The sequence below is a fragment of the Athalia rosae genome, chromosome 8 (assembly GCF_917208135.1).
Source record: "Athalia rosae chromosome 8, iyAthRosa1.1, whole genome shotgun sequence".
Classification (NCBI taxonomy): Eukaryota; Metazoa; Arthropoda; class Insecta; order Hymenoptera; family Athaliidae; genus Athalia; species Athalia rosae.
In genome coordinates this window covers 5,742,670-5,766,575 of record NC_064033.1, presented here as the reverse complement: position 1 = coordinate 5,766,575, position 23,906 = coordinate 5,742,670, and the positions used below count along the sequence as shown (strand labels likewise).

The 23,906-nt window shown below is 39.8% G+C and overlaps 6 protein-coding genes across 19 annotated transcripts; 3 read left to right on the top strand and 3 right to left on the bottom strand.

Annotated features, from left to right (window-relative positions):
* Positions 1-333: 333 nt before the first annotated feature.
* LOC105686638 (ubiquitin carboxyl-terminal hydrolase 47) lies at positions 334-9,377 on the top strand. 10 transcript variants are annotated; one of them, XM_020852541.2, is made up of 20 exons: positions 334-348; positions 433-546; positions 1,056-1,124; positions 1,247-1,320; positions 1,587-1,633; positions 2,943-3,140; positions 3,219-3,471; positions 3,547-3,725; positions 3,814-3,988; positions 4,053-4,174; positions 4,260-4,453; positions 4,558-4,775; positions 4,850-5,073; positions 5,160-5,709; positions 5,780-6,145; positions 6,250-6,687; positions 6,777-7,033; positions 7,133-7,495; positions 7,575-7,762; positions 7,839-9,377. In XM_020852541.2, exons 5-20 carry the CDS (start codon positions 1,616-1,618, stop codon positions 7,987-7,989), a joined length of 3,894 nt encoding a protein of 1,297 aa, XP_020708200.2. In that variant the 5' UTR covers positions 334-348; positions 433-546; positions 1,056-1,124; positions 1,247-1,320; positions 1,587-1,615; the 3' UTR covers positions 7,990-9,377. The 10 variants fall into 10 exon arrangements, with proteins under 10 accessions (XP_020708200.2, XP_048515222.1, XP_048515226.1 ...); XM_048659265.1 differs by lacking the exon at positions 1,247-1,320; XM_012401652.3 differs by lacking the exons at positions 334-348; positions 433-546 and adding an exon at positions 627-768.
* Positions 9,378-10,357: 980 nt separating this feature from the next.
* LOC125501992 (probable glutamate--tRNA ligase, mitochondrial) lies at positions 10,358-11,705 on the bottom strand. Of its 2 annotated transcripts, none has more exons than XM_048659330.1 (3): positions 11,376-11,705; positions 11,004-11,280; positions 10,358-10,836 (listed from the first exon to the last, which is right to left on the bottom strand). In XM_048659330.1, exons 1-2 carry the CDS (start codon positions 11,452-11,454, stop codon positions 11,087-11,089), a joined length of 273 nt encoding a protein of 90 aa, XP_048515287.1. In that variant the 5' UTR covers positions 11,455-11,705; the 3' UTR covers positions 10,358-10,836; positions 11,004-11,086. The 2 variants fall into 2 exon arrangements, with proteins under 2 accessions (XP_048515287.1, XP_048515286.1); XM_048659329.1 differs by having other exon boundaries at positions 10,358-10,853; positions 11,376-11,704.
* An 803-nt stretch (positions 11,706-12,508) lies between these two features.
* Positions 12,509-13,675, top strand: LOC105686281 (COMM domain-containing protein 10-like). Of its 2 annotated transcripts, XM_048659321.1 has the most exons (4): positions 12,509-12,699; positions 12,812-12,859; positions 12,960-13,323; positions 13,414-13,675. In XM_048659321.1, the coding sequence occupies exons 2-4, from the start codon at positions 12,831-12,833 to the stop codon at positions 13,624-13,626; spliced, it is 606 nt and encodes a 201-aa protein (XP_048515278.1). In that variant the 5' UTR covers positions 12,509-12,699; positions 12,812-12,830; the 3' UTR covers positions 13,627-13,675. The 2 variants fall into 2 exon arrangements, with proteins under 2 accessions (XP_048515278.1, XP_012256358.2); XM_012400935.3 differs by having other exon boundaries at positions 12,513-12,859.
* A 142-nt stretch (positions 13,676-13,817) lies between these two features.
* On the bottom strand, positions 13,818-16,212 carry LOC105686595 (coatomer subunit epsilon). The gene is made up of 3 exons (XM_012401555.4): positions 16,071-16,212; positions 15,356-15,844; positions 13,818-15,279 (listed from the first exon to the last, which is right to left on the bottom strand). The coding sequence occupies exons 1-3, from the start codon at positions 16,173-16,175 to the stop codon at positions 14,971-14,973; spliced, it is 903 nt and encodes a 300-aa protein (XP_012256978.2). The 5' UTR covers positions 16,176-16,212; the 3' UTR covers positions 13,818-14,970.
* Positions 16,213-16,748: 536 nt separating this feature from the next.
* On the top strand, positions 16,749-17,882 carry LOC105686594 (syntaxin-18). Its single transcript, XM_012401553.3, has one exon. It carries the CDS (start codon positions 16,817-16,819, stop codon positions 17,789-17,791), a length of 975 nt encoding a protein of 324 aa, XP_012256976.2. The 5' UTR covers positions 16,749-16,816; the 3' UTR covers positions 17,792-17,882.
* Positions 17,883-18,051: 169 nt separating this feature from the next.
* Positions 18,052-23,887, bottom strand: LOC105686593 (TP53-binding protein 1-like). 3 transcript variants are annotated; one of them, XM_012401551.3, is made up of 4 exons: positions 23,453-23,887; positions 19,098-23,157; positions 18,788-19,010; positions 18,052-18,714 (listed from the first exon to the last, which is right to left on the bottom strand). In XM_012401551.3, the coding sequence occupies exons 1-4, from the start codon at positions 23,608-23,610 to the stop codon at positions 18,533-18,535; spliced, it is 4,623 nt and encodes a 1,540-aa protein (XP_012256974.3). In that variant the 5' UTR covers positions 23,611-23,887; the 3' UTR covers positions 18,052-18,532. The 3 variants fall into 3 exon arrangements, with proteins under 3 accessions (XP_012256974.3, XP_012256975.3, XP_012256973.2); XM_012401552.3 differs by having other exon boundaries at positions 23,573-23,887; XM_012401550.3 differs by having other exon boundaries at positions 23,359-23,594.
* Positions 23,888-23,906: the final 19 nt, after the last annotated feature.

Here is a 23,906-nt window from a genome sequence, read left to right as displayed (position 1 = left end):
GCTTAGTCAAATTCCAATTCGGCCGCCATTCTCTGATTGGGCGCGAGAATGGCGCGGGAAACGAACCATCATCAACTATTGCGAGTGTTCAGTTTGATTTCTTCGAAATTTTTTCCTCGATTGCGAAGAAAATAACCAATTTCTTTATCGAAGAATGACAGAAGAAACGATTCGTCGCTGATTGACATAAAAATCGACTACAAATGTCATCGTTGACGCGCTAAAAATAAAGTTAGACGCTCAAGTGTTTCGTAACTTTTGTGTTTCGAAGTTTCTTCCCGTTTCCAGCATCAAACACGTTCACCGAGGATTCGTGACAAACGATCGCAAAAAAGATCATTCGAAAAGGTGAATATTGAGGGTAAAGCTACAACGACTGGGATAGTTTAGGAAGCAGCTACTATTTTCAAATTTTCTTGTCCCTCTCCACAGGTGGTGCTAGTTTTCTACATTGTTGAGTCTCCGACCTCTGGTTCACTCCGGTTCAGTAGCTCGGCGCAAAAAATATGGCGTAACGTGATTCTTACACATGTGTCAGTAAATTCGGTAAGTGATTTCTTGACGAGCGTATATCGCGATAGAGCCGATTAAATTTCCGTATAATGACGTAAACGACAAATCCGCAGCTGATGGATATCGAGGTCTCCAGTTTTTCAACGGTTACATAACGTTTTGGCAGCCTTAGGACGCGAATCCTGACGTCGGGTGTTCAGCAATTTTAGACATTTTTTTAATAAATTTTTCTCCTCATTTCATGTGGTATCGGAGGTACGATCACGGGGATGTTATTTGTGATGTTTCATTGCATAATTTAACACGACATTTTATCGCGGTAAATGGAAACTCGAGGAGCATTTGTGCCGGCGTCTCGCTAACACGAATCGGAATCTACATGCTTTTACCTGCCTTTTTTCTGGCACCGAAAACGCATTCCGATCTCTCGACTGCTATCATCGCTTTGCATTTCGTGCATTTTTTTTTCTCCATTTCTAAACAAGTCAAATTTACTCGGATTAACTATTATCACAAGTGTTATACGTAACCTCTGTTTTCAGATCTAAATACTCCGCTGTTATTGAATGTTGGATTCAAATTTTTGATCATCATTGTGGAACAACTATTAGGTGAGATTCAAATCTTCATTCGTTGTTAATCGAGCATGACATAACCAATATCATCTTGGAGGTGCCGATAATCTCCAACTTGTTCACACGGATCGGACATTGACATTATTTGTTTGTCGCAGAACATGTCACCAATGCTTCTGCGTCATCCCTAAAACCTGCGTCAACAGTTTTTGCTGGGAGATCTAAAGATTTGGTAAAGTAGTAATGAGATTTTTCAGTACGGTGAAAGAAATATTCCAAATACTTGCAATTCGATGATTTTCGTGGCTCGTGCGTGCACTAAATTTACAGTATGCCCCGTGATACTCAGATTCAATAAACTTATGTCACCGACGATTGTTAGACGAGACGGCGTGTTCAATTCCAGACAATTCTACGATATTATGCAATGGCCAAGGCTGTTACTTTACGAACTCATGTTTATCATCTGAAAAATCTAACGGTATAAATTTGTTGTAGACGTATGACGTACCTATTAAATCAAAAGGATGACCGTGGATTTTGAAGTGAGTAAGAATAAATTATTCATAAATTTCCCGCCACTTGAATACTCTCTAGGTTTCAACCATCCGTTCACAACTCTGCTACCTCACTTTCTTACCAAAAATCGAATATCCATAAATCTTGTCAGCTGCATCATGACCCAATAGGTTTTCCAGGCTTCTGGAGTCAGTTTAATTTTAGTAATAACATTTTGGAAAAAATTGAACGATGAATAATCATTATTTATTTATGTTTTCTCTGTAAAAAATATATGCTGACAGGTTTGCTTTGAGGCAATGGGCACTGAAATTATTGAATTTAACATCTGAAAAAACGATGAATTCATGCGTCAGGAAACCAAAGTAAAAGCAATGCACGATGTATAGGTATATGTGTGGAAGGGAGGAGTGGTGATCTCAGAGGAGAGAGCCATTTTCCAAGTCTTGGTTTAGATCGGCTAAATATAGCCACCAGTGTACAGGCTCCCGTAGTGAGCCTTGCTGTGCAGACTGTTATTCGACTCACTCCATTACACAGATCTCGTTGATTTTCTACCTTTGCTATGGCGTGCTGCCAAATTTTGTCCGCATAAAATCTGTTAATAAGTTTCTCTAATTAATTGTACGAACATTCGATACGGTTGCAAATTAACTCATTTCTCTTTGTATGCGTGTGTGTGTGCCGGTGTCCATGCCGATGGCATAGAGCCTCTGTCGTATAGTTGTATCGCATAGATATTTTATTTGCGTCTACATTGTGATCGTCACAATTTGTTATTTGAGAATTTCTATATTTAAGTTGGAATTCGTGAATTCGTAAATTCGTGTTATCATCGTCCCTAGCCACATGACACAGTTGTATAATTGCTCAGCTATTCCTCAAGATAGTCGCCTTTTGAATAATTAATTTTTCCAATTTCTAGAAATACTAATTTTTGGGATGCAAGTACCGCAGTAATCAACGCTAGTTAACTCAGTGTAATTAATTATTCAAATCAAGTATCGTAGAGAGCAGAAGTTTCTCAATATTTACACCATAGTCTACAAAAAACTTAACAAGAAACAAAAAAATTTTCAAAGTTATAAACTTGTCGGTCGCAGTGAACAAGAAATGTCTATTTATATTTTCATACAAAAATACATTTTATAAAAGTCCGCATAGATCATATCTTAATATAACGAAATTGTAAGGACATCTAGGAGTTCTGATTTTAAAAAATTTGACATCTTTGCATTTCTGTAGAATTTAGTTACGGTTTGCCTGATCCTTTGTCGTTGACATAAATACAGTTTTGCTAGAATTCAATTTACAAGAAACCCTCTTTTCTTACAGGCCATGGTGTGTGTGGCGGGCGAGAGCAGTGTGGTCTGCTCGATTCGCGTATCTAGTTCACGTGTTCGTGGACCCAAATCAAAGCTTGTGATCAAGCCGTCGACTACAGTTACAGAAGTTTTTAACCATGTGGCCAATCATTACGAATATGAACCGGACAGTTTTGAGCTAGTTCTGCAATGTTCTCACGGCGAAGTGGTCAGTATGGTTATTCCAATCTTTGTGTCTGGACACATTCAAAATGTCGTAACGAACGTATCTTGTTTTTATTCAAAGATCGAGATGAACGAGATGAAGGACAAGACGCTGATGGATCTCAAATTGGACTTCAGCGGTAACACAAAATATAGATTACTTGTCACGGACATGGCAGGTCAGCCGCCAAAGGGTGCTACGACAGATCAGAAAGTGATGCTATACAACGACCTTCTATCGTTCGATCGACCTGCCGGAGACACCCCTAACCGACCATTCCAGCCCATTGAGGAATTTTACAGTCGCTATAAGAGTGTCTTCAAATCTGAAAATAGTCAGTCTTGGATCATTCGCACAAACTTTTTCTGACCAAAGGCTTGATTCACAACAAACTATCTTAATTTTGAAGGTTACGTCGGTCTCGTGAACCAGGCAATGACATGCTATCTCAACAGCCTTTTACAAGCCCTTTACATGACTCCGGAGTTCAGGAACGCTTTATACCATTGGGAATACGTAGATGGTTCTGAGAAAGATGAGGCTAAAAGTATTCCTTATCAATTGCAGAAACTGTTTCTTAATCTACAGGTTAGTGTTCACGAGCCACAGAGAATGTCAAAAAATTCTTACAACTTTAGAGTTTAAGTTTTTCAACTTCTGACTTTTGTTGTGTCAGACATCTACGAAGTCCGCGGTGGAAACGACGTCTCTGACGAAAAGTTTCGGTTGGGATTCAACGGAGGCATGGCAGCAGCACGATATTCAAGAATTGTGCCGAGTTATGTTCGACGCTCTGGAACAGAAATTCAAGAACACACAGCAGGCCGACCTAATCAATAGACTCTACGAAGGTAGCGTGATCAATTTTTTCAACGGACTCTCCATATTCTAAAAAAATGATCATTGCATCTACAGGAAAGATGATCGATTACGTGAAATGCCTGGAATGTAGTACAGAAAAATCTCGAGAGGACACCTTTCTCGATATTCCTCTACCCGTACGACCGTTCGGCAGTAAAGTGGCGTACAACAGTGTGGTTAGCATATATTTTGTATCTATAAAATAATTTTCAGCGTTGCGAATACTGAACTGTTTGTTTTCTTCCTCCATTCATTGATCAGGAAGAGGCATTACGAGCGTTTGTACAACCCGAGACGCTCGATGGCACAAATCAATATCACTGCGAAAAATGTAACAAGAAATGCGACGCGCATAAAGGATTGAAATTTTCAAAATTCCCTTATCTTCTAACCTTGCATCTCAAGCGATTCGATTTCGACTACAATACTCTCCACCGAATCAAGCTGAACGACAAGTAAGTGTTGCGGCCTTGAGTGAATCAAAATTCCGTAGTCTCGAACGTTTCCTTTATCTCCTACTCATTGATGCTAACACGCGTTACTTCTCAATATTGAACAGGGTGACTTTCCCTGATTTATTGAATCTCAATTCGTTCGTTGCTTCGTCGTCTGCTGCTCAAGAGTCTCCTGGAGGTGAGGAGGACGCGGGTGTCGGTGTAAAGTGCGACGACAGTTCGACGACAGACAGCGGAACACTGGACGACGAATGTCCACCCTGCGAAAGTAGTAGTGCGAACAGCAATCAGTCAGCAAATAACGATCAAGACGACGACGAAGGTACGAACATCCCAGTATCGATAAAAACAAAACCAATCGTCGATGCGAATGATATAAAATTTATACCTTCACAGGCATCGATGTCAGCAATGGCCCGTCTACGTCGAGCTGCAGTAGTCACAATAATGAAAACGAAAAAAATTTCGGTAACCGTCTCGGCGATAAGGGTCCTTACGTCTATGAGCTTTTCTCAATTATGATCCACAGCGGTAGTGCCAGCGGAGGCCATTATTACGCGTACATCAAAGATCTCATGACGCAGGAATGGTTCTGCTTCAACGATCAGAGTGTGACTAAGGTGATATTATTTCTTTCAAAATTGATCAAACTTTCCTCCCACGCCTTGCTGGGCTCTTCTTACACCGTCCGTAACCTTGTTTTCAGATAACTTACGAAGATATTCAAAAGACCTACGGGGGTGGACCTACCAGAGCTTATTACAGTGGAGCATATAGCAGTAGTACAAACGCCTACATGCTCATGTACAGACAAATCGATCCGTCTCGCAACACACTGCCCATGCAGGCTCAGAATTTTCCCAAACATATCCAGGATCTTTTGAAAAAAATGAAGGAGAGCGAAGAAAACGACAGAAAAAATCGTGAGAAACAAATGTCGATGTGCAAGTTGAAGGTCTATTGTCATCATCCCGTAGAAGGATGCCTCGTCGATGTGAAGGTTCTGGTACTGCAGGATGAAACTTTGTTGGAAACGACGGATTTGGCTTACAGAAAACTTGCATTGGAAGGAGTCGTTAAATCCGACCAATGTCGTTTGGTCAGTTACGATCACAACGAGGATTTGATCGAGCGGAGTTGGGAGGGCGCCGAGTTGCTCGAACCCATCGGTGACATCTGGCGAAACAACAGCCAGTTTGATTTCTTGCTTGAAATACGCAGAAAGGACGAGCAATTCGAAACGTACCTACCAGGCGGTGAGTGTTTTTTCAACAATCTTGGAGTGAGGAAAAAGAAAAAGAGAAAAATTGTCTTCTTCATTTTTAGGAGTATCGACGAAAGTATTCGTAGTCGACATCGATAAAGAGCAGGTAGTGGATGGTCCGATAATCGTCAGAGGTCTGCTCACGCAAACGGTAAAAGAGTACAAGCAGCAATTATCAAAGATATTGAAAATCGATGCGAAGCAGATGAAATTGATTGTACAAAAATATTTATCCGATACAAATTTACTCGACAAAGACGACAACATGCTGAAGTCGGAGGGATTCTATGGATCGAGCAAAATATTTGTGGCCACTGCCTTAGATAATGACGACACAAAGCCGTTCCACGAATCTAAATTGTACAAAATAATCGAAAACTTCGACTACATTATTTCATTGAAGGTTTTACTGCCCGATACTAGTAAAGGTGAGGTAAAAATTCTTAATAACAATAATAATAACTAGAAACTATTCTTTAGGTAAGGTTAAGTTATGTTTGTTTCTCACGTCACCGTCACACGCTCGTTACAGAAACGTTAGAAGATTTGAATATTCCGTCGTTGGAAGAAAAGTTGAAGGAACAGGAAAAGCTGGTTACAAATGGCCCTTCGAAATTAGCCAATGACGAATCACAGAAAGAAACCCAACTAAAGAATTACGAACAAACCAAAGGCAGCGTAGGAGCAGAAGAAACGCAGACGAAAGTCAGTGCTGTCCAATCGGTGGAGGGTGAAGATTGGAACACGCCTGAACAGAGTAACAGCGAGGACAGTAGCCTGAGCGACAGCGAAAGGACTTTGATGGGAGACACTCCCGATTACGGAAATTGTGTTCAATCGCCATCCTCGAATACGGAAAAAGTGAACGCTTATCAACCGTACAATCCTAACCACATAGAAAATTGGGACGTTGAAGATGAATCCGAATATTATTTCAAGGCCGTACCTCATTCGGAAGACTCGGTGAAACGTGAGTGTTGAAATCAATGTCATATAAATTATTTGATTGTTTTTGAACCACTGACTGACGTTACCTGTTTCCTCCCCTCCCCCTAAAAGTGCTGCGAGTGCTGGTGGACAAGAGAATGCAGTTGAGTACATTGAAAAAAGATCTCGAGCCTCTCGTCGGTGTCCCTGTAGAATATTTCAAGGTCTTCCGACACTCTTCAGACTCCGGTGAAACGGAATGCAGCAGATTAACCGAACAACTGAGTTGCTACCAAGACGGCGAAAGACTCAGGCTACAATTAGGACGCGCTTTGCGCAGTGGAGAATTCAAAGTAAAGCTGTTTCAGCTGCTTATTCATTCCACCGAGGTAAGTTCTTGCAATTTTATCGTTTATCGTCGGACGATTGAAAATGTCAAAGATTTCCCCTTTGCTGAAAATTTCTAACTTTGCTTATTTCTCTCGAAGCCTTTCAAATTCCTCTGCGACTGGATAGTGTCGAAAGAGATGACGGTTGGTCAGGCGAAGAAGGAAATACTGGCGGAAATAAAGAGAAAGTACGACATTGACATACCTTACGAGAAGTGTCGATTGCGTAGAAAAAACTACAAAGCAGCGTCCAAGGTATTTTTGGACGAGGAAAAATTCGAGGAATTACGGTTGCACACGCAGTGCGAAATAATCATCCAAGAATTACCCGACAAAGAAACCGTCAAAGATTCTAACCAATTGTGTCTGTTCGTGAGAAAATGGTCGCCTTCGGAGATGCAGCTTTCACCGTTGGAAGAAATTACGATAAACGGAAGAACTATCGACGAATTAAAGAAAAAGGTGAGTCGAGCTTCGATCGACAATAAAACTTTCCTCGTCATTGTTGCAATTATTGATTCTAACTGTTCATCACCGTCAGCTGTCTTCGATATCGGACATACCCCAGGAGTACGTCGAGGTGGCTAAGGTTAGAAATTCATTTCCTTGCGATATATCGGTACTCCAAGTGCAAACAGATTTGAACTGGAACAACGACCATCAAAGATTGTCGACGACCATCGACGCCTGGCCGCTCAATCTGGAAGATGGTTCCGCTCTATATTTCAGGTTAGTTAAATTCTGACGGTCGTTCGGTCGACAAAAACCGGCCAAAAAAAATTCACTAACGATTCAAATTTCGCAGAGATAGCAGAGAAAAATTGAAGACCCTGAGCGTAGACGAGTTCACAGAGATAGCGAGCAAAGAAAATTCGCGTCTTATGTCGCAGTCGTCGGCAGCGACGTGTAGCCCGCGACGAGAGCGGGCGTTAAAAATATATTTGGACAGCAAATGATCCCTCAACAGTTCGTAACGCTGTCGATCCGTAAATGCAGCGTTAAACTAGATGACTAACGTGTTTGAAAAGAATTACGTATTTTTGGTGCCCAGTTTCAGCACGATATCTAGAGAGAGAGAGAGAGAGAGAGAGAGGAAGAGAGAAAGAAAGAGAGAGTCAGTCCGTTCAGTACCTACGAGACCTGAAAAATATCAAGAGAAAAAAAAAAGAAAATACTAATAATAATACAAAATAAAATGAACAAAATACGCAAATAAACGATGATGATGAAACAAAAATAATATCAAAGATATTAAACCCTTCTAGTGCCAATATTATGTTCGATTTTTAAAAAATCGTTAAATCCACGTGAATATTCAAGATCTTTGAATTTTGCAATTTCTTATCCGAATAGATTCGTCGATTCTCGATGAAAATCAGGAGATGAAGAGAAAAAAGAAAAATTTTACTAAAAGGGTTTATCAACGTTTCGTCATTGACTGGTTTCATTATTTCTTTTTTTTTCCTTGCTCTTTTTTGCTTCTTTTCTTTCATTATAACGAACCTCGGACGGACGATGTGTAATAATACGTCTACCTTATTGATGCAATTATTAATTAAATTCAATAAATCGATTAAATATTGTATCGATGCCGGTTTGGAGAGTTATTTACGGTGAGGAGTTATTAGTAAAAACAACCATTTTTTAATCTTTCTTCTGTTATTGAGAAAAAAAAAACAGAAAAACAAAAACAAACAAACAAACTTCGTAAGCTAATCTTATTTTTAGTGATTATGTTTCGAATCCTCACAATTTGTTATTTTAGCTATCATTTATTATATATTTATTACCTGTTTGCTGCTCTTACAGTAAAAGAAAAAAATCTCCTGATCCAGGTGATTGATTACGTTTTGTATCATACGATAAATCGATCCTGTCTCCATTTTCATCAAAAGATTTTATCCAATTTCCCTTACAATGAGTTTTATTATTTTCTTTGGAACGATAAAAAATATATTCAAGGATCGCATCTCAATCCGAACCATTTCCGGGCATCCGAAGAGTTTGCCATGATTTTTCATCGAGCCTCGAAAGCAAAAGGAAAGAAAGGATAACTTCGTTCGAGATTTCAATTATCAAATCACTCGAAATTGACTTGTGACGTGAAAATTTTTGGCTTAAAAAATTCAAAGATGAAAAAGATGCTCTCTTTTTTTTCCTTGTTCGTTTATGCCGGCATGTTTGGTTCTACGTAGATTGTAATAATTGTAAATATTTAAATGGAAAAAAAAAAGAAAGAAAATAATAAACCTGTAATTACGTGGGTATATAATACATACATTATAAATATAGGTGTGCATACTTGTGCGTACACTTCTTAAACTTGCGACACACGATTACTATTCAAAAAACGAAACGAAAGAAAAAAAAATCAATCAATTTATCATCTAAAAATTTGCTTTTCACAATATTCATGTAAAAAAAGGGCAGGGGGGCAAGGGGGAGGGGGAAGATATAAACCTGCCTATAATTGTACACTGCAGCTCTCTCAAATTCTATCGCCATTACAATAAAAAATCTTTCACAAGCTAGCTTTACGAGCCGATTGTTTTTTATACGTAGAGAAAAAGAAGAAACAAAGAAGAATAAAAGAGGATGGAATAAGGAGAAGAAAAAATATCTTGAGCACAAAATTTGAAAAGTTTAAATAAGTATATCTTGCTCGTGTCCGGAGTTTTCCCAATTAATTCCGATTTATTTTCGATTTTTCGATTTATTTTTGAGTTGCCGCATCATAGAAATATTGAACGGCAATATATTTATGATACTAGGATTTATTACACAGGATTGAAGGCATGCACATGATGAGACACCAGGTCTAGGAATACCTCCTCAGGTTTCCTGTTCTCCTGATACAAATTCACACTTTTGGGCAAACTTACAATTTTCAGGGCCGGTATTCTAGAGCTCTGCATTATCACTTCTTCTTTGAGTGAAAGCACGATTGAATGATTGAATACACACGCAGGCGTATGCCTAGTCCTGCATGCAATCAGTTGCTCTCTCCCCATCATACTAGGATTAAATAAAATAGATTGAAGGCATGCACATGACGAGGCCCCAGGTCTAGGAATACCTCCTCGGGTTTCCTGTTCTCCTGATGCAAATTCCCACTTTTGGGCACACTTTCAATTTTCAGGGCCGGTATTCTAGAGCTCTGCATTACCACTTCCTCTTTGAGTGAAAGCATGATTGGATACACACGCATGCATACATACATTCATATATTTAGTCCTGCAAGGAATCAGTCGCTCTTTCCATCATATTAGGATATTAGTGGATTTGGTGTGTAGGGGTTTGATTGATAGCAATTCAACAATCGTATATTTAAAGTAGTCAAATATATTGACGAATCAAAGGTAAAAGATACATGTTCAGACATCGTAATACATATTATGGATTCATTCTCACAGATATATTCATCGCTTCTCAATCACAATATCACTCGGAATAGCATACATAATGCTTCAATTCTGAGTCACATTAGAAAAATAGTTTGATCGTTACAAAGAAATTATGAACACAGTACGATCCAACGTATATGTATAATAACTGAATTAGAGCAATTATCCACTCCGAACGTATGATGATTGGCTTTGTCGCATCTTTCCCAGCTCCTAACAGGCGACTGAGGACGTGCAAGCCAAGTTACACACAGAATTTGGTTGATCATCCACCGCTCAGGACTTTGCGAATCAAGTCTTCGAGTTAAAGGAGAGGCGATTATTCTTCCTCCAGTACAACCTCATCACTGTAGTCTGCTTCTCCGAGTTGGGCTACGATCGTTTGATTTGAGCATCCCTCTATACGAAATAAGACACTGAAATCAAAATAGAGATCATGCTCATGTTATTCATAAAAAAACACTGATATTATCCAGCAACACCTTGCCCACATCCCTCTCATTTTAATATTACGAACCTAGTTATCCTTGCAGAGTCTAATCAACAGACAAACATCTTTCTCGTACCTTGGATCTGACGCAGTAAGATTCTCCTTGCCTCGATTGATCCTTTGGATCCTCTTAGCTCAGGTGTCTAGACTGGTCGTGCTTCAGTGTTTGCCTAAGCCTCGACAGTCCTGTCCTAAGAGCCCCAGTCCATGGTCTAAACACTGTGTACCGGTAGCATCTGGTACGAGTTCTGTTTGATTCGTGTCTTTCAAGCGCAGAATAAAATCTCCTTGGTCTGCCTGAGCAAATGGATAGTTGTACAGAGCTGTACTGAGTCGTCCGAGGTGCGGGCAACCTAAAAACGGCATCGGAGTGCAAAGAACCAAATCAGTGAGAGGAAAATCAAGATCCTCATCTCTCGACTCACAAGTAAATATTTTCTAAGCTCACCAGTTGGACTCGAAGCAAACCTCTTGGAAAACGTTTTGAGATTCAAGGAGGAGAGTGAAGTACGCTGCACTCTGTGCATGTTGCCGAATGACACGCGTTAAAGATGATAAATTACCTGCAACCGTCATTTGCGCGTGGAGCCACGCACGTCGAGGTGAACGAGAGAGACCATCAAGATGCACTATTCCAGAATTTTTCCCCAATTTTTCCTTGTTCTTCCGTTTTTCTAATTAATTTGTCAATTACCGCATCTTCCTCTGGCCCTGAATGCTGTTTATGACATGCAAATGTAGTTACACTATCCCAGATTTATTTCCAATTTTTTTCTAATTTTTTCTAATTTTTCCTGATTCTTTGTAATTTTTTCCGATTTTTTCTGATTTTTTAATCAATTATTCAAATTTTCCGCCCATTTTTATGGGCGCCGCCATTTTCTTTAAGCTCCGCCCACCGGGGGTACAGCTAGCGCCATGTGGCGGATTTTTGGTGAACTAAAATTCCAAGTTTCTTGCCCCTTGACGTCAGGCAATGTGTTGCGTGAAAGAGATGTATTGCGTGGTCAATAGTTTTTCGGTTTCAGTTGGAGAAGGGTCAAAACTTTTGCTTTTTTTACCGAGAAAATAGTCAATACTTTTCAGATTTGACTTCAAGGAGGGTCAAAACTTTCGCGTTTTTTCACCTGAGAAACTGGCCAATACTTTTCCGGGTTCGCTTGAAGGAGGGTCAAAACTTTTGCTTTTTTTCGCTCCGGAAAGTGGACAATAGTTTTCAGGTTTCGCTTGAAGAAGGGTCAAGACTTTCGCGTTTTTATGCTTGAAAAGGTGGTCAATACTTTTCCGGGATCGCCTGTAGGAGGGTCAAAACTTTTGCATTTTTCGAGGGGTTAGTTCACAAAAAATCCGCCACATGGCGCTAGCTGTACTCCCGGTGGGCGGAGCCTAAAGAAAATGGCGGCGCCCATAAAAATGGGCGGAAAATTTGAATAATTATTTAAAAAATCAGAAAAAATCGGAAAAAATCAAAAAAAAATCAGAAAAAATCGGAAAAAATCGGAAAAAATCGGAAAAAATCGGAAAAAATCGGAAAAAATCAGAAAAAATTAGAAGAATTCAGACAAAAATCAGGAATGAATCTAAGATAGTGCAACTCCATGTGCATGTCATAAAACCCATCCAGGGCTGCAGGAAGATGTAGTAATTGATAAATTGATGAGAAAACCGAAAGAACAAGGGAAAAGTGAGGAACAATTCTGGAATAGTGCATCTTGATGGTCTCTCTCGTTCACCTTGGCGTGTGTGGCTCCACACGCAAACGACGTTTGCAGGTAACTCTATCATTGAATGGACTTTACAGGTTAGCTGTGGAATATTTTGACAGGTCTGAAACCACTGGTTGCTATAATTTATCGTGAGTTTTTTTATAAATATTGAAATAAGATTTCTAAGACGTCCCACGATGACGACTTGGATCACAGTTACACCTCGGTAAGAAGAAATAAGTTTTCATGTTTGTTAAATTTCATATACAGATGAAAAGAAGTTCTTTGTTGCTATTATTTGTAACTTTGACATTCAACTCCTGCAGGCTCCGAGAAGGTTTAGTCATTTTAGACCAAATCAATTCGGGCAAGCTACGCCTTTTGGCGTCAAGGGTTTGTCAAAACCTGCAATCTCGCATCGGAGCTAACACTTTCAGCCAAGATGAGGAGGAAAAATTATCAATTTCCTTGAATCTCAGTCCGACGGATCTTAACTTGCTTCTGGATACCACAACGCTGATCTATATTCAGGCTGCTTATCATATCGTCAAACCTGCGGCAATGGAATCTTACATGAAGGATACCTTCAATATTCAAGATGAAAAAATAAACGTGCTTGTCCAGACATGGATGGCACATGCGAAGGGCATCGTGGACACACTGAGACAAAAATCCATTTTTCCCACGCAGGTGAAATTTTACCCCAATCCACTGATTCAACTCAGGTTTTTAGATAATAGCTGTCTAGTTACTTAACATTTTCATTTATCGTTTTTAAAGGTTACCGAAATCAATTGGAATCTAAATGTTCAGTGCTCCTCAACAGCTGTTGCCAAAGACATGCGGACGCACGGAATGCTTCAACTCGGTATAACAGATATTTCAGGCAAGGATTCACCGACGATGTTAACTATAGAAGCTGATAAAACAGGGCTCACCGAGCTCTTTGATAATTTAGAAAAAATTCAACGCCAACTAGATTCCCTAAAATGAGCATTAATTCCATGTATGTGTTTAGAAAATAAATGATTTGGAAACATGACTGTCGAGTTTCTGTTGTTATGCATCAATTTATTGGTTATTTGAAAACTCGAATTCTTGACAATAAATCCTCTGCTCTTCCTTAGTTGAGATTCTTGTCGTTCATCGGTGTTGTGGGACTCGCATGGAAAAATCAAGGTTGGTCTCTATTACATATATTATATATTTATCTATCGTCTCGTATTGTCTCAAACAGACTTACAATATACCACAAATTCTTGATCGCTGTAACACAGCTTCAAATAGCCTTTTTGTATCTCAAGTCTACACGCGTATCTAGAATACTTTTTATCAGTTTATTATAATGGACGATTATAGTACCAATTACATTTACGTTAAATGGGATACACTATTGGTTCGAATTGTTAGTACCTGTTGCTATCTACATTTTATAACGCTTCTCTTGTTTTTCATAATTAATTTTTTTGAGGGAAGTTTTACGTCGGGGAATAGATATTGTTGATAGAATCAATATATATAGTGAATGGCGATAACTAGAAAGTTTGATATCTCAGTTTATTACTCAAGGAATGGTTAGAAAACGCGATTCATGCGAGATGGATGTTACCCTTATATGATAATACCTATTACTTGTTAATAAATCTGCGGCAGTATCGTTGATTTTATTTTTATAGTGTAATAATTATGATCAGCCAAATCGTTGGATGTCTCATTAATCCTGGACAGAAGTGAAGTTCAGGTTTTCATAGAGATATTCGATACTTCATCGTCACAATGTTTCCAGCGACTATAGTAACGATAAAACAATTGACGAACAGCTGTACTTGATAGAAAGTTGTCATAACTTTAAGATAAGCTGCTCAAAGCCAGCATCAAACGAACTTGCGTGTATTTATCGCAAAAAATACGGTTGGCAAGGAATAGCAGAGAAAGGTTAAAACCGTTTGTAATTTTTTCCACTAATTATCATCACGTTCGGGCCTAATGATCAAGGAGCTTGAAATAATTCTCCGTTGTGAACGGTGAGTCTAAGCGTAGGCGACACCGAGCTGCAGTTATTAGAAATATGGCTCAGCTTTGAAAAACTCTGGTTAAAATTGCTTTACATTAGAATTACTAACATATTTCTATATAAATCCTGAATTTATACTCGTCTAACAGTAATTTTTGATTAAAATTCATAGCGTCAAGTGTCACCTGATAAGGGTTTGCAAATCCGGGTATATGTTGATCGGGACTATGGTAGTTTTTACCCAACGCTCACTGCTGTCCAGTATTTAGCACTCTGCGCCGTTTCAATCATCCGATCGAGTGCCAGTACCGTAGCTGATACACTCAGGCGGACGGAGAATATTGTTTTTTCAGCCTCTGGAACTCGATTTCTTTTTGTAGGTATTCTTTTACAAAGGGGTGCTCTAAATGGGAGTCTTTCAACTGACTCAAATAACGATTTACAACTTCTGGTGGCTTTCCCATATGCTGCGAGAGAACGATCATGTTGATCAAAGCGTCTGGGTTATTACTGTCCTTGTCCAAAGATTCTTGCAGCGCAGATTCTGCCTCCTCGTACTTTGCCTGGCCGATAAAACATGTTGCTTGTCCGTTCAACAGCATGCTCGTGCTCGAGTGTTTATCGATCATTTCCTGAAAAACGAATAATCTTCATTCTGCACGTCCCAACTATCTCGTTCTACATTTTATAATCGGCGCTTAACCTCACCTGGAATATGTAATATGCGTCTTGAAGTTTATCTCCTCCGCTACTGATATTGAGCCAAGCCTGAGCCAGTTGGGTTAAAGTGGCGTCGTCATCTTTTTCTTGCATGGTTTTGAGCTCTTTTCTCGCTAGATCCAGTCGATCCATTTTAAGATAAATTTGTAAAGTTAGAGCGAGACACTCCAAATTATCTGCGTTTCTAAGTATTCTCAATGCAGACTCCAAGTTTTTTTCGTGGTAATAAATAGTAGCAGCAACGATCATGAAGTTATGATTATCCGTGTTCGCATTGTTAGCTAATTGGTCAAGTTCGGATAAAATAGCTTCCCGCCTACTAGAGTTGGCGAAGTACTCCGCTAACATTTTTAACGGCTGTAGGTCCTTTGGAGATGAATTGTTTATCTCATCCAGTACCACTCGGAATTTCCGTTGTGCGATGTATACCCGGTATAAAAAGACATCTCGTTCCAGAGCGACGTCCGGACTACTCGGCTGAATCAGGACATAAAAGAAAGCATTAGGTTAGACGTTTTCTCCAAAACGGGATGAAAATCGTCAAAATGTAATCGAAAAATAGGTTAAACTATCGTTTCCAGAGCACGCTCAGTGTCAAATTGGTGTAAGTCACCGTCATCATTAGACAGTTTGACGATGACTCATGAGAACCAAGCGGTAGTCGTAATTTTTCACAAAAATTCATGTTGTAAGAAACCCATACCTTAACTTTTTGTGCCTCATTGATGCACTGCTGATAATTACCGATGTAAAAATGATTTTTCACGTCGAATAACTCATCAACGTCGCCCTGCTGCTGACGTGCCATGTTGCTGTAAGCTTTTTTCTCTATTTTCAATCAACCGTATCCCTTCTTTATCCAACCAATTGAGTCGCCTGTCTCTCTTTCTCGAGCGATTTATAGCAAAACTACCTATCAGCCGGCTATGACTGCTCCGGATATTCCGAAAAATTACTACTAATTATCAGACGATTTGCCAAAGTGACAGAAGATGAATGCTCACCCTATTTACGAATCGGATGGAATTTCGATCTGCGGTTATGGAACACGTGGCTAGAGTGCGTTTGCGCCACGTCCACCGCAATGCGTATTTTGCTTTATTTTAGACCTATTTGTTGATAGAAATTGTGTTAGAACTCAACAAATGTTAGAACAGGTCTTGATTTCGTGTCTATGAAATAGAATAAAGCGGTTCTTTCTTCTATCGCTGTAGCATATTCGTTCAAAATAAATATTTGAATCGGGGGCTTTAATAAATCAAAGATGGCCGTTGCGCGACCATGACCTACGGGAATGTGACAATTCCGTTCAGGTTATGTCGTTGTGTTATGTTGACCGGTTATGTTGGATTCTATAAATCAAATAATTTCGTGCTTTTATCTGCAAGACATTATCCGGATTATATTAAGACGATAAAACGTATGCAATAATATAGAATAATAAAAATCATGGATATTAGCGCCTTATTCAAAGCTTGTGTGAAGACCGTTCGACTTCGCAACAAAGCTGTTGGTATACCAAGCGATGTGAAATCACCTCTAAAAAAGCCCCAAAAGTCATCACCATTTTTCGCCAAAGCCCGAGACGTTGTTACACAGATAACAAAGCTACGTGATTTTTTACTAGAAAATAGAAAAGCTTATTTAAATTTTGCCAATCACTTGGCGAGCCAGTCACAAATGAGCGAAGCTGAGAGGGATCAGATCGATTCCGGTGCACAAAAAATAATGACAACTTGTTCACATCTTATAAAAGACCTTGAACGAGACCTCTCCGGGTTTGACGGTGCCCGACAGGATCTGGAGCATAGAGAAATTGTCCTCCTGCTTATAGAGGAATATTTAAGAAGCGTTTGTAAAGTTTATTCGGAGCAGAAGGCGATCAGAGTGAAAAGAGCAATGGAACTCAGAAAAATGGCTAAGTTAGAGTTAATTACAAATAAATCTAGACCTGGAGAACTTGGGAGTTCGAGGTCAACTCTTAGTGTGCCAGAAGCACCGGAGGAACGGGACCAGATTAGTTCCAGCGATTCGAGTCCCATGAAAATTCAGGAGATTAATGGGGACGTGAATCTGCTAGCTGACGAAGAAGAACTCTCTCCTGAGGACATTCAAATGTTTGAATCTGAAAATGCGCAACTCTATAATGAATTGAATACCCTGACAGAGGAAGTCAAGCAAGTTGAGAGCAAGGTAGTGCACATCGCCGAGTTACAGGAAATATTCACCGAGAAAGTTCTGGATCAGGACAGGAACCTGGACAGATTAATGACGACAGTTGTTGGATCCACCGAAGACGTTAAAGAGGCAAATGAGCAAATTCGTCAAGCAATACAAAGAAATGCTGGTTTGAGAGTATGGATTTTATTTTTTCTTATAGTGATGTCGTTCTCCCTGTTGTTTTTAGACTGGTATAACGATTAGGAAGATATTTCCCGATTATATATATATGGTGTGAAGCTGTCGTTTTTGTACATATAATAAGAAAATAAATAAAAAATTGTTCAAGTTTGAATGTGGTGAAATTTTTTTTACGAATTTTTTCTGTTTATTTACTCGAACCACATGGTTGCGATGGCATTCACTTTTTTCGTAGCCCATGTTATAACTAGTCGAAAATTCACTCACACGTCTCCCACTGGATTCTGAGTAGCAAATAAAAAGGTGAATTACGACGCGAAAAATGTCAAAATATGTCGATATATTTTCCATGCCAGAAAAATTGTACATTAATCGCCTTCATTTTATCAATGAAACTTCGAAAGTCGTGTGCATTCAGCGATATACTTCAATTACAATGAAAACATTTTGATAATCGAAAGTATCCACCAAACTATACAAAAAATTGTACGCAAAGGTAGTTTTTCCTTGTACCTTAAAACTCAGGTTTGTAATATTTCTACTTATGTCATTATATCGATGAGTATAGCATGCAATGCAATAGTGCAGTAAATCTGAACTGATAAAATCAATGACGCATTGTTCGCTCACGTTACTTTGGATATTAAAGCCTCAACAGGTATCAAAACGTTAAAAAAATGAAGAAAAAAAAAAACTAATCAAATAAATAAAGGCTACATCGCTTTAAAAATAAAAAAAAAAAGTATTATGAAATATGATGTTGGCACACAATAACTTCTGGGACATAACAAAATCTCTTTGAAATTAGATATTCATGTGTGAGAATTCTGGATGGGAGTCATGAAGCACCAATCGTCCCTCGATCAGGCATTGTACAATCCAAACAGTCGATACCAGGGGAATTTGCCAGTCACAGGCTTTTTCTACAATCCAATTTGGGCACCTGTTGTCCGCTAATACTGCGGTTAAGTTACAAAGATCAGAATCTGAAAAGTGAAATAACATTTTTTAGCAGAACAACCAAATGTCAGCCAAGGTAATTATCATGAGATTCATTACCTGTATCTTCTATGACTTGAACTACAGCACCAGCATTCTCACATATACGACTCCAAAATTGGACCGAACGTTTGGCCACATTTCTGTTATCCAGCATCGGTATACCTATTACCATACCGTTGAATGGTTCTTTGTTCGGCCTTTCCCATAACTCTATGTACTTGTTTCTCACTATACTTAATCCAACCGGCAGCGCGTAGTCACTAACCGACAAAGTTTTGTTCTGAAATACATATGAAAAAGAATTTACGTAGAGATGGATCGTCGGAATTTGAATTGGAAAATAATTTCAACAAAGAATTAGACTCACTTCCTTGCAGCAGTTGATCACCCAGTTGTGGCTGCAAGTCGGGATCCCAACGGACATACATTGTACACTTTTTGCCGTTAAATTGGGTACGTTTGTGATAAGTTTGGTATTTTTGTACTCTGATTGGGGTATTAGTTTGAACGAATCGTAGACTTTTCCGCCGCCACTGGTCAGTTGTTTTTGTATCCTTTCTTTTATGAAGGGTATCTTTCGCCAGTCCTCTTCATTTTCTGTACCAGTTTCGGAGCAGGAGTCATCCGTCTGACGTCTTGATATCAAATCTGACGACGTGCAGGTCAGGATAAAGGTCATATTTTTGAAAATTGTTGAACTTTTTGAAGGGATAGGACCAAGTTCTGCGTCGTTCTGTTGTTGTTTGGATTTGCTGCGACCTTTTCCTTTCATTCGGTTCGAGGGTCCTTTCGAAACCTGTGCAGCTGGAATCTCAACGAGTTCGGGTTGAACACCGTCCACATCTTCTGTCCACGAAACGTTCGAGTCAGTCGCTTTGGTCTCGCTTCCAGAACTGGATAACTCTCTCAAGGTCAATCTAAAGTTTGAAACACCAGAACCTGACGGCGTCACAAGGTCAGTGAGCTTGGAAACTCTAGGCGTGGTAATTTTTTTTGATTTAGGAGTTGAAATTGTTGGAGTAATCGCACGTCTAGACCTTCTCTTCCCATCCACCAAATTGTCCAGACTAACTTGACCCAAGTGCTGTGGGGTTTTTGGTAAATTCTTTACCTGGCGATTAAAGTCTTCTCTCAAAACCTCAGCCTGTCCCGGCATCAAAAATATATCCTTCACTTCTACACGCACTGTTTTACCGTCATCCATTTCAATAGTGTAATATAAAACATTGTCAACATTCTCGGACTTTCGAATCATCCCTATTGACCCATAATCATCTTCTTCGGTAGTGGCATAAACCGACCAACCATCCTTCAGTACCTCGGGCATAGGTATTATGAAATCCTCGATCATGAGTTTGGTCTTGCCGTCATAGAACTTCACCCTGTATTTGTCCTTTGTTTTTTCAATAACTTCCCCCGGATAGTAATTATGGTCACTCCATCTCGCAAATACGACTTTCCCCACCAATTCGTTGCTCAATAAGTTCTGCGGAGTGAGGCTCCTCAGAGACTCTGATCTGGCTGTCAACTTACTCGGAGTTGAGAGAATCCCTATTTGGGATGATTGTTCGGACTGGACGCTGTCGACGTTATCCAGCGTCTTTTTGGGAATGGGAACCCTGTCTTCTTGACTCGTCGATATAACCTCCGGAGACGCCTTCCTAATCGCATTACTTTGCGAGGTGTTACTCTTCGTCCGGATTCGTTTCAGCGGTTTCTTGGCCCTTGTACTTTTCGGCGTTACTTCTTGAGAATTAATTTGTTCGTCTTGGATCGGCTCTGGAGTGGACGACAGTACTTGGTCCTCGATTTTTTCAGGTTTCTCATCGCACTGGAGAATATCCGGCGAACTGATAATTGTCCCAGCAGAACTCAGAAGGGTGTCCAAGATCAACTGAGCGTTGTTCCATCCATGGGTCGACTTTTTCGAATCTCCGCTCAGGTTCAAATGATCTTCCAAAACTGGTTCGGTCGCCGGCCTCTTCGCATGCTTCGCTCTGCCTTTCGGAAGCGAAAATTGACCATCCTTCAAGAGTTTTGCAGCCAAAGAGGCGGCGCTCGACACGGAACTTGACGAGCTCACCGTTGACGCGATGGAAAATCTCGACGGGAGGAGTGGAAACAGTTGGGGATTACTTATGACCGATCCAGGTGAAGTATCCTTGTTCTCATTCCCAGATATGTCAGCGAGACATCCCGACGCGTCGCTATTCCTTCGGGGTATAGCAGTTTCAAAAATTGGCTCGCATTGGACATCAGTTATTTCTTTGCCAACGATTTCTTTGGTACCGTCGTCGACGTGTAACAGGTACTTCAATTCGACGTAAAATCGCATCCTTTTCTCAAACGCGGTAGTTTTGTTGGCTGCAAATCCCTTGGTAAAGCCTACTGTAATTTTTTCGGCAGTTTTATTTTCCACGCGCTCGTTAATGACGAGGCTATCGCCCTCGCTGTCGCTCACCAGATTTGCCAGCTCTACGCTGTCGTTCAATTTGGGGTTCGCACTGGATATTTTTACTGTTTCTGACTGTATCGGATTAGGTTTTGTGGTGTCCCGCTTACCAGGTTCTGGCGTAGCATCATCCATAGATACATCAGATCCTATGCTAACAGATTTTGTGGTTCCACTTCCCGCTAGATCCTCCTCGCCATTTGTTATTTGACAACTGGATGATTCGGTCCACTCTTTGTTTCCCTGGGCTTCGTTCAAATTGGCGGACTTGTAACTCGATTCGCTGTGACTTTTTGCGTCTAAACAGCTTTTATAAATCGTTGAATTCTTAGGACTGTGAGTCGATGAGCCCGTCGACATCCTCAGCTGAAAATCCTCCGCAGAGGAGTCTAAGACGATCTTCTCTCCCTCCTCGTCAATCTGCACCCATTCTTGACACTTCTTTTTTTCTTGGCTTGACGATTTTCGATCAAATATAACTTCGACACTTCTTCTCGATTTGTTTGACCCGTTAGACGAAGGTTCAAAATTAGAATCGGAGTTGCTGTCAGTGGTTGGCAGGGCAGTATTCCAGAAACATTTCTCTGGTTCTGAGGCGCTCTCATTTTGTTTATTTGAGATCTTTTTAACATTGCCAGTTGTCTCTTCGGACCCATCCGTTTCTGTAATATCAATGGATTCTACAGGAACGTTACAAACGGCCTTTTCTGTGCTGTCCCCATTTGTTGTCACCTTTGTCTTCTTCTCCGGAGACTTTGGCAATGTTATTTTTTTCTGCCGTACATCTTTAGCCTGGCTGTCTATAAGCGGGCTTATGTTGTTCTCCGATGAATCTGGCTTAGTGCTGGACACGTCGGACTCTGAATTGGTTTGATCTGCAACAATTTCAGGATTTTCAGTGATTTTTTGTGTGACGTCGCTCGATACATTCTTGTCCTTGTCACGTCCATTGGTGGAAGTTATCGGTTCAGAGTCTACGACATCTTGGCTTTCTTGAATGATTACTTTTTTTGGTTGCACGTCAACGGCACAGCTGTCCATTCTCTGATTATCTTTATCATCAATTTGTTCTGTATTCTCACAAATAACATCTGTTTGGGTTTCTTCAATAACCACTTTTCTTGTTTGCGCGTCAACGTCCATCTTCTGATCATCTTTATCGTCAATTTGTTCTGTATTTTCACAAATAATATCTGTTTGCGTTTCTTCGATAATTACTTTTTTTGTTTGCGCATCAACGACGCAACTGTCTATTTGTTGACCATCTTTATCCGCGATTTGTTCTGTATTTTCACAAATAATATCCGTTTGGGATTCTTTTTTCCCAATTTGTACATCATTAAAAATTAACTTTTTACCTTCGCGTGATTTGCTAATTCGGTTTGCCACTTCTTCTTTATCTAGTTTAAAGGCGTCTTCTTCTGACAATGTTCTCGGTATCTTTGCCAATGGTTCGTCGATCGGTTCAGCCTTACGTTTGCCAGCAGTTGTACCCGAAAGTAACTTCCTAGAGGGAGACCATATTTCGGGTGGAGTTCCTTGGATTATTTCGTCATCGTCGCTGCCACTTTTTTCTTTAGATTTTGAATCGTCGCTATCAGTCTGCATTTTTAAACTTGCCATGGTGTCATTCTCTTTGGTTTCATCGGCTTCGTTTACAACATCTTTTATTTTTTCTTCGATAATTGGTGCAGTCTGGTTTATATCGGCAATATCTGTCTGTCTTTTGATTTTTTCTGTTTCTTCCAGATTTTCATTAACCGAAGGATTTGCCAGCTCATTATCAATCGGAGATCTATTCTTTGTACTTTCATCGGAGTCTTCGGCAACAATCAGAGCAAAGTCTTGGCTTTCGTTAAACATTTGACTGTTGTCAATATTCTGGCTCTTATCGTAATATGTCTCTTGCGAGTCTGGCACAGGCTTCTCAATATCTGGAGTTTTCGACATTTTTAATTCCTTCAAAAGAGATAATCTGAAATAAAAATAGACATAGTAGTTAATCACCAGGTATTTGCGACACAGCAGATTGCAGGGGGACGATCGTGCTGGGAAAAAAATAAAAAAATAAAGAGATTGAAAGAACGAAAGAAAGTTGTACGTAAGCGATTGCGTGTATGATATCATTTCTATAATAGGAATGAGTTAATGATTTCGTTATCAAAATCTGGCAAACCTGAAGCGAATTTCAACCCCGAATTCCGATGAATCTCATTCTCTTAACCTTCATCGACCACGGTATTTGACTTTGTGAGAATAAACAGATTTACCTTACGAGTAATATTACAATTTCGCACAAATTAACTGTCACTCTCACACTGTCCGACTTCTTGCATACTACTCCTTGATAACGAGTGACCAAAACAATTAATAAATACGATTGTACTGACCGGCATTTCCATAGGCACAACACGCCGCTTTTACGCATCAAAAATCCGATGCGTGCGCAATCCTCCGCGCGAACTCAATTTTCGCGGTTTTTAAAGTTTTTCTGATTCGCTGCTTTTAATTAAACGGCTGAAGTCACTTTCTCGATGTTGGGTATTACCATAAAACGCACAAGTCCACCCATTATGCGTATTCGCTATTTATGTATTTTATATCGATAACAAGGAGTGATTCTGTGGGATGCTTTAATTTGAGTACTATTCAATTAATTAACCCTCGGTAAATAATTCGAGCGGCGCGCCGTGATCATAAGGTTCGGAAAATTTTTGAACCCTG

Bases quoted from the DNA above. Each gene is read 5' to 3' on its own strand.
- LOC105686638 (XM_048659265.1), top strand. The intron at 3,472-3,546 runs GTCAGTCTTGGA...TTAATTTTGAAG, and splicing joins TGTCTTCAAATCTGAAAATA to GTTACGTCGGTCTCGTGAAC. The intron at 4,175-4,259 runs GTTAGCATATAT...TTCATTGATCAG, and splicing joins AAGTGGCGTACAACAGTGTG to GAAGAGGCATTACGAGCGTT.
- LOC125501992 (XM_048659330.1), bottom strand. From the start codon at position 11,454: ATGCACAGAGTGCAGCGTACTTCACTCTCCTCCTTGAATCTCAAAACG. The intron at 11,281-11,375 runs GTGAGCTTAGAA...TGCCGTTTTTAG, and splicing joins GTTTGCTTCGAGTCCAACTG to GTTGCCCGCACCTCGGACGA.
- LOC105686281 (XM_048659321.1), top strand. From the start codon at position 12,831: ATGACGACTTGGATCACAGTTACACCTCG. The intron at 12,860-12,959 runs GTAAGAAGAAAT...CAACTCCTGCAG, and splicing joins TGGATCACAGTTACACCTCG to GCTCCGAGAAGGTTTAGTCA. The intron at 13,324-13,413 runs GTGAAATTTTAC...TCGTTTTTAAAG, and splicing joins AATCCATTTTTCCCACGCAG to GTTACCGAAATCAATTGGAA.
- LOC105686595 (XM_012401555.4), bottom strand. From the start codon at position 16,175: ATGGCACGTCAGCAGCAGGGCGACGTTGATGAGTTATTCGACGTGAAA. The intron at 15,845-16,070 runs GTATGGGTTTCT...GTCCTGATTCAG, and splicing joins ATGAGGCACAAAAAGTTAAG to CCGAGTAGTCCGGACGTCGC. The intron at 15,280-15,355 runs GTGAGGTTAAGC...TTCGTTTTTCAG, and splicing joins ACGCATATTACATATTCCAG to GAAATGATCGATAAACACTC.
- LOC105686594 (XM_012401553.3), top strand. From the start codon at position 16,817: ATGGATATTAGCGCCTTATTCAAAGCTTGTGTGAAGACCGTTCGACTT.
- LOC105686593 (XM_012401551.3), bottom strand. From the start codon at position 23,610: ATGCGTAAAAGCGGCGTGTTGTGCCTATGGAAATGCCGGTCAGTACAA. The intron at 23,158-23,452 runs GTAAATCTGTTT...TTTTTATTTCAG, and splicing joins ATTGTAATATTACTCGTAAG to ATTATCTCTTTTGAAGGAAT. The intron at 19,011-19,097 runs GTGAGTCTAATT...TATGTATTTCAG, and splicing joins TGATCAACTGCTGCAAGGAA to AACAAAACTTTGTCGGTTAG.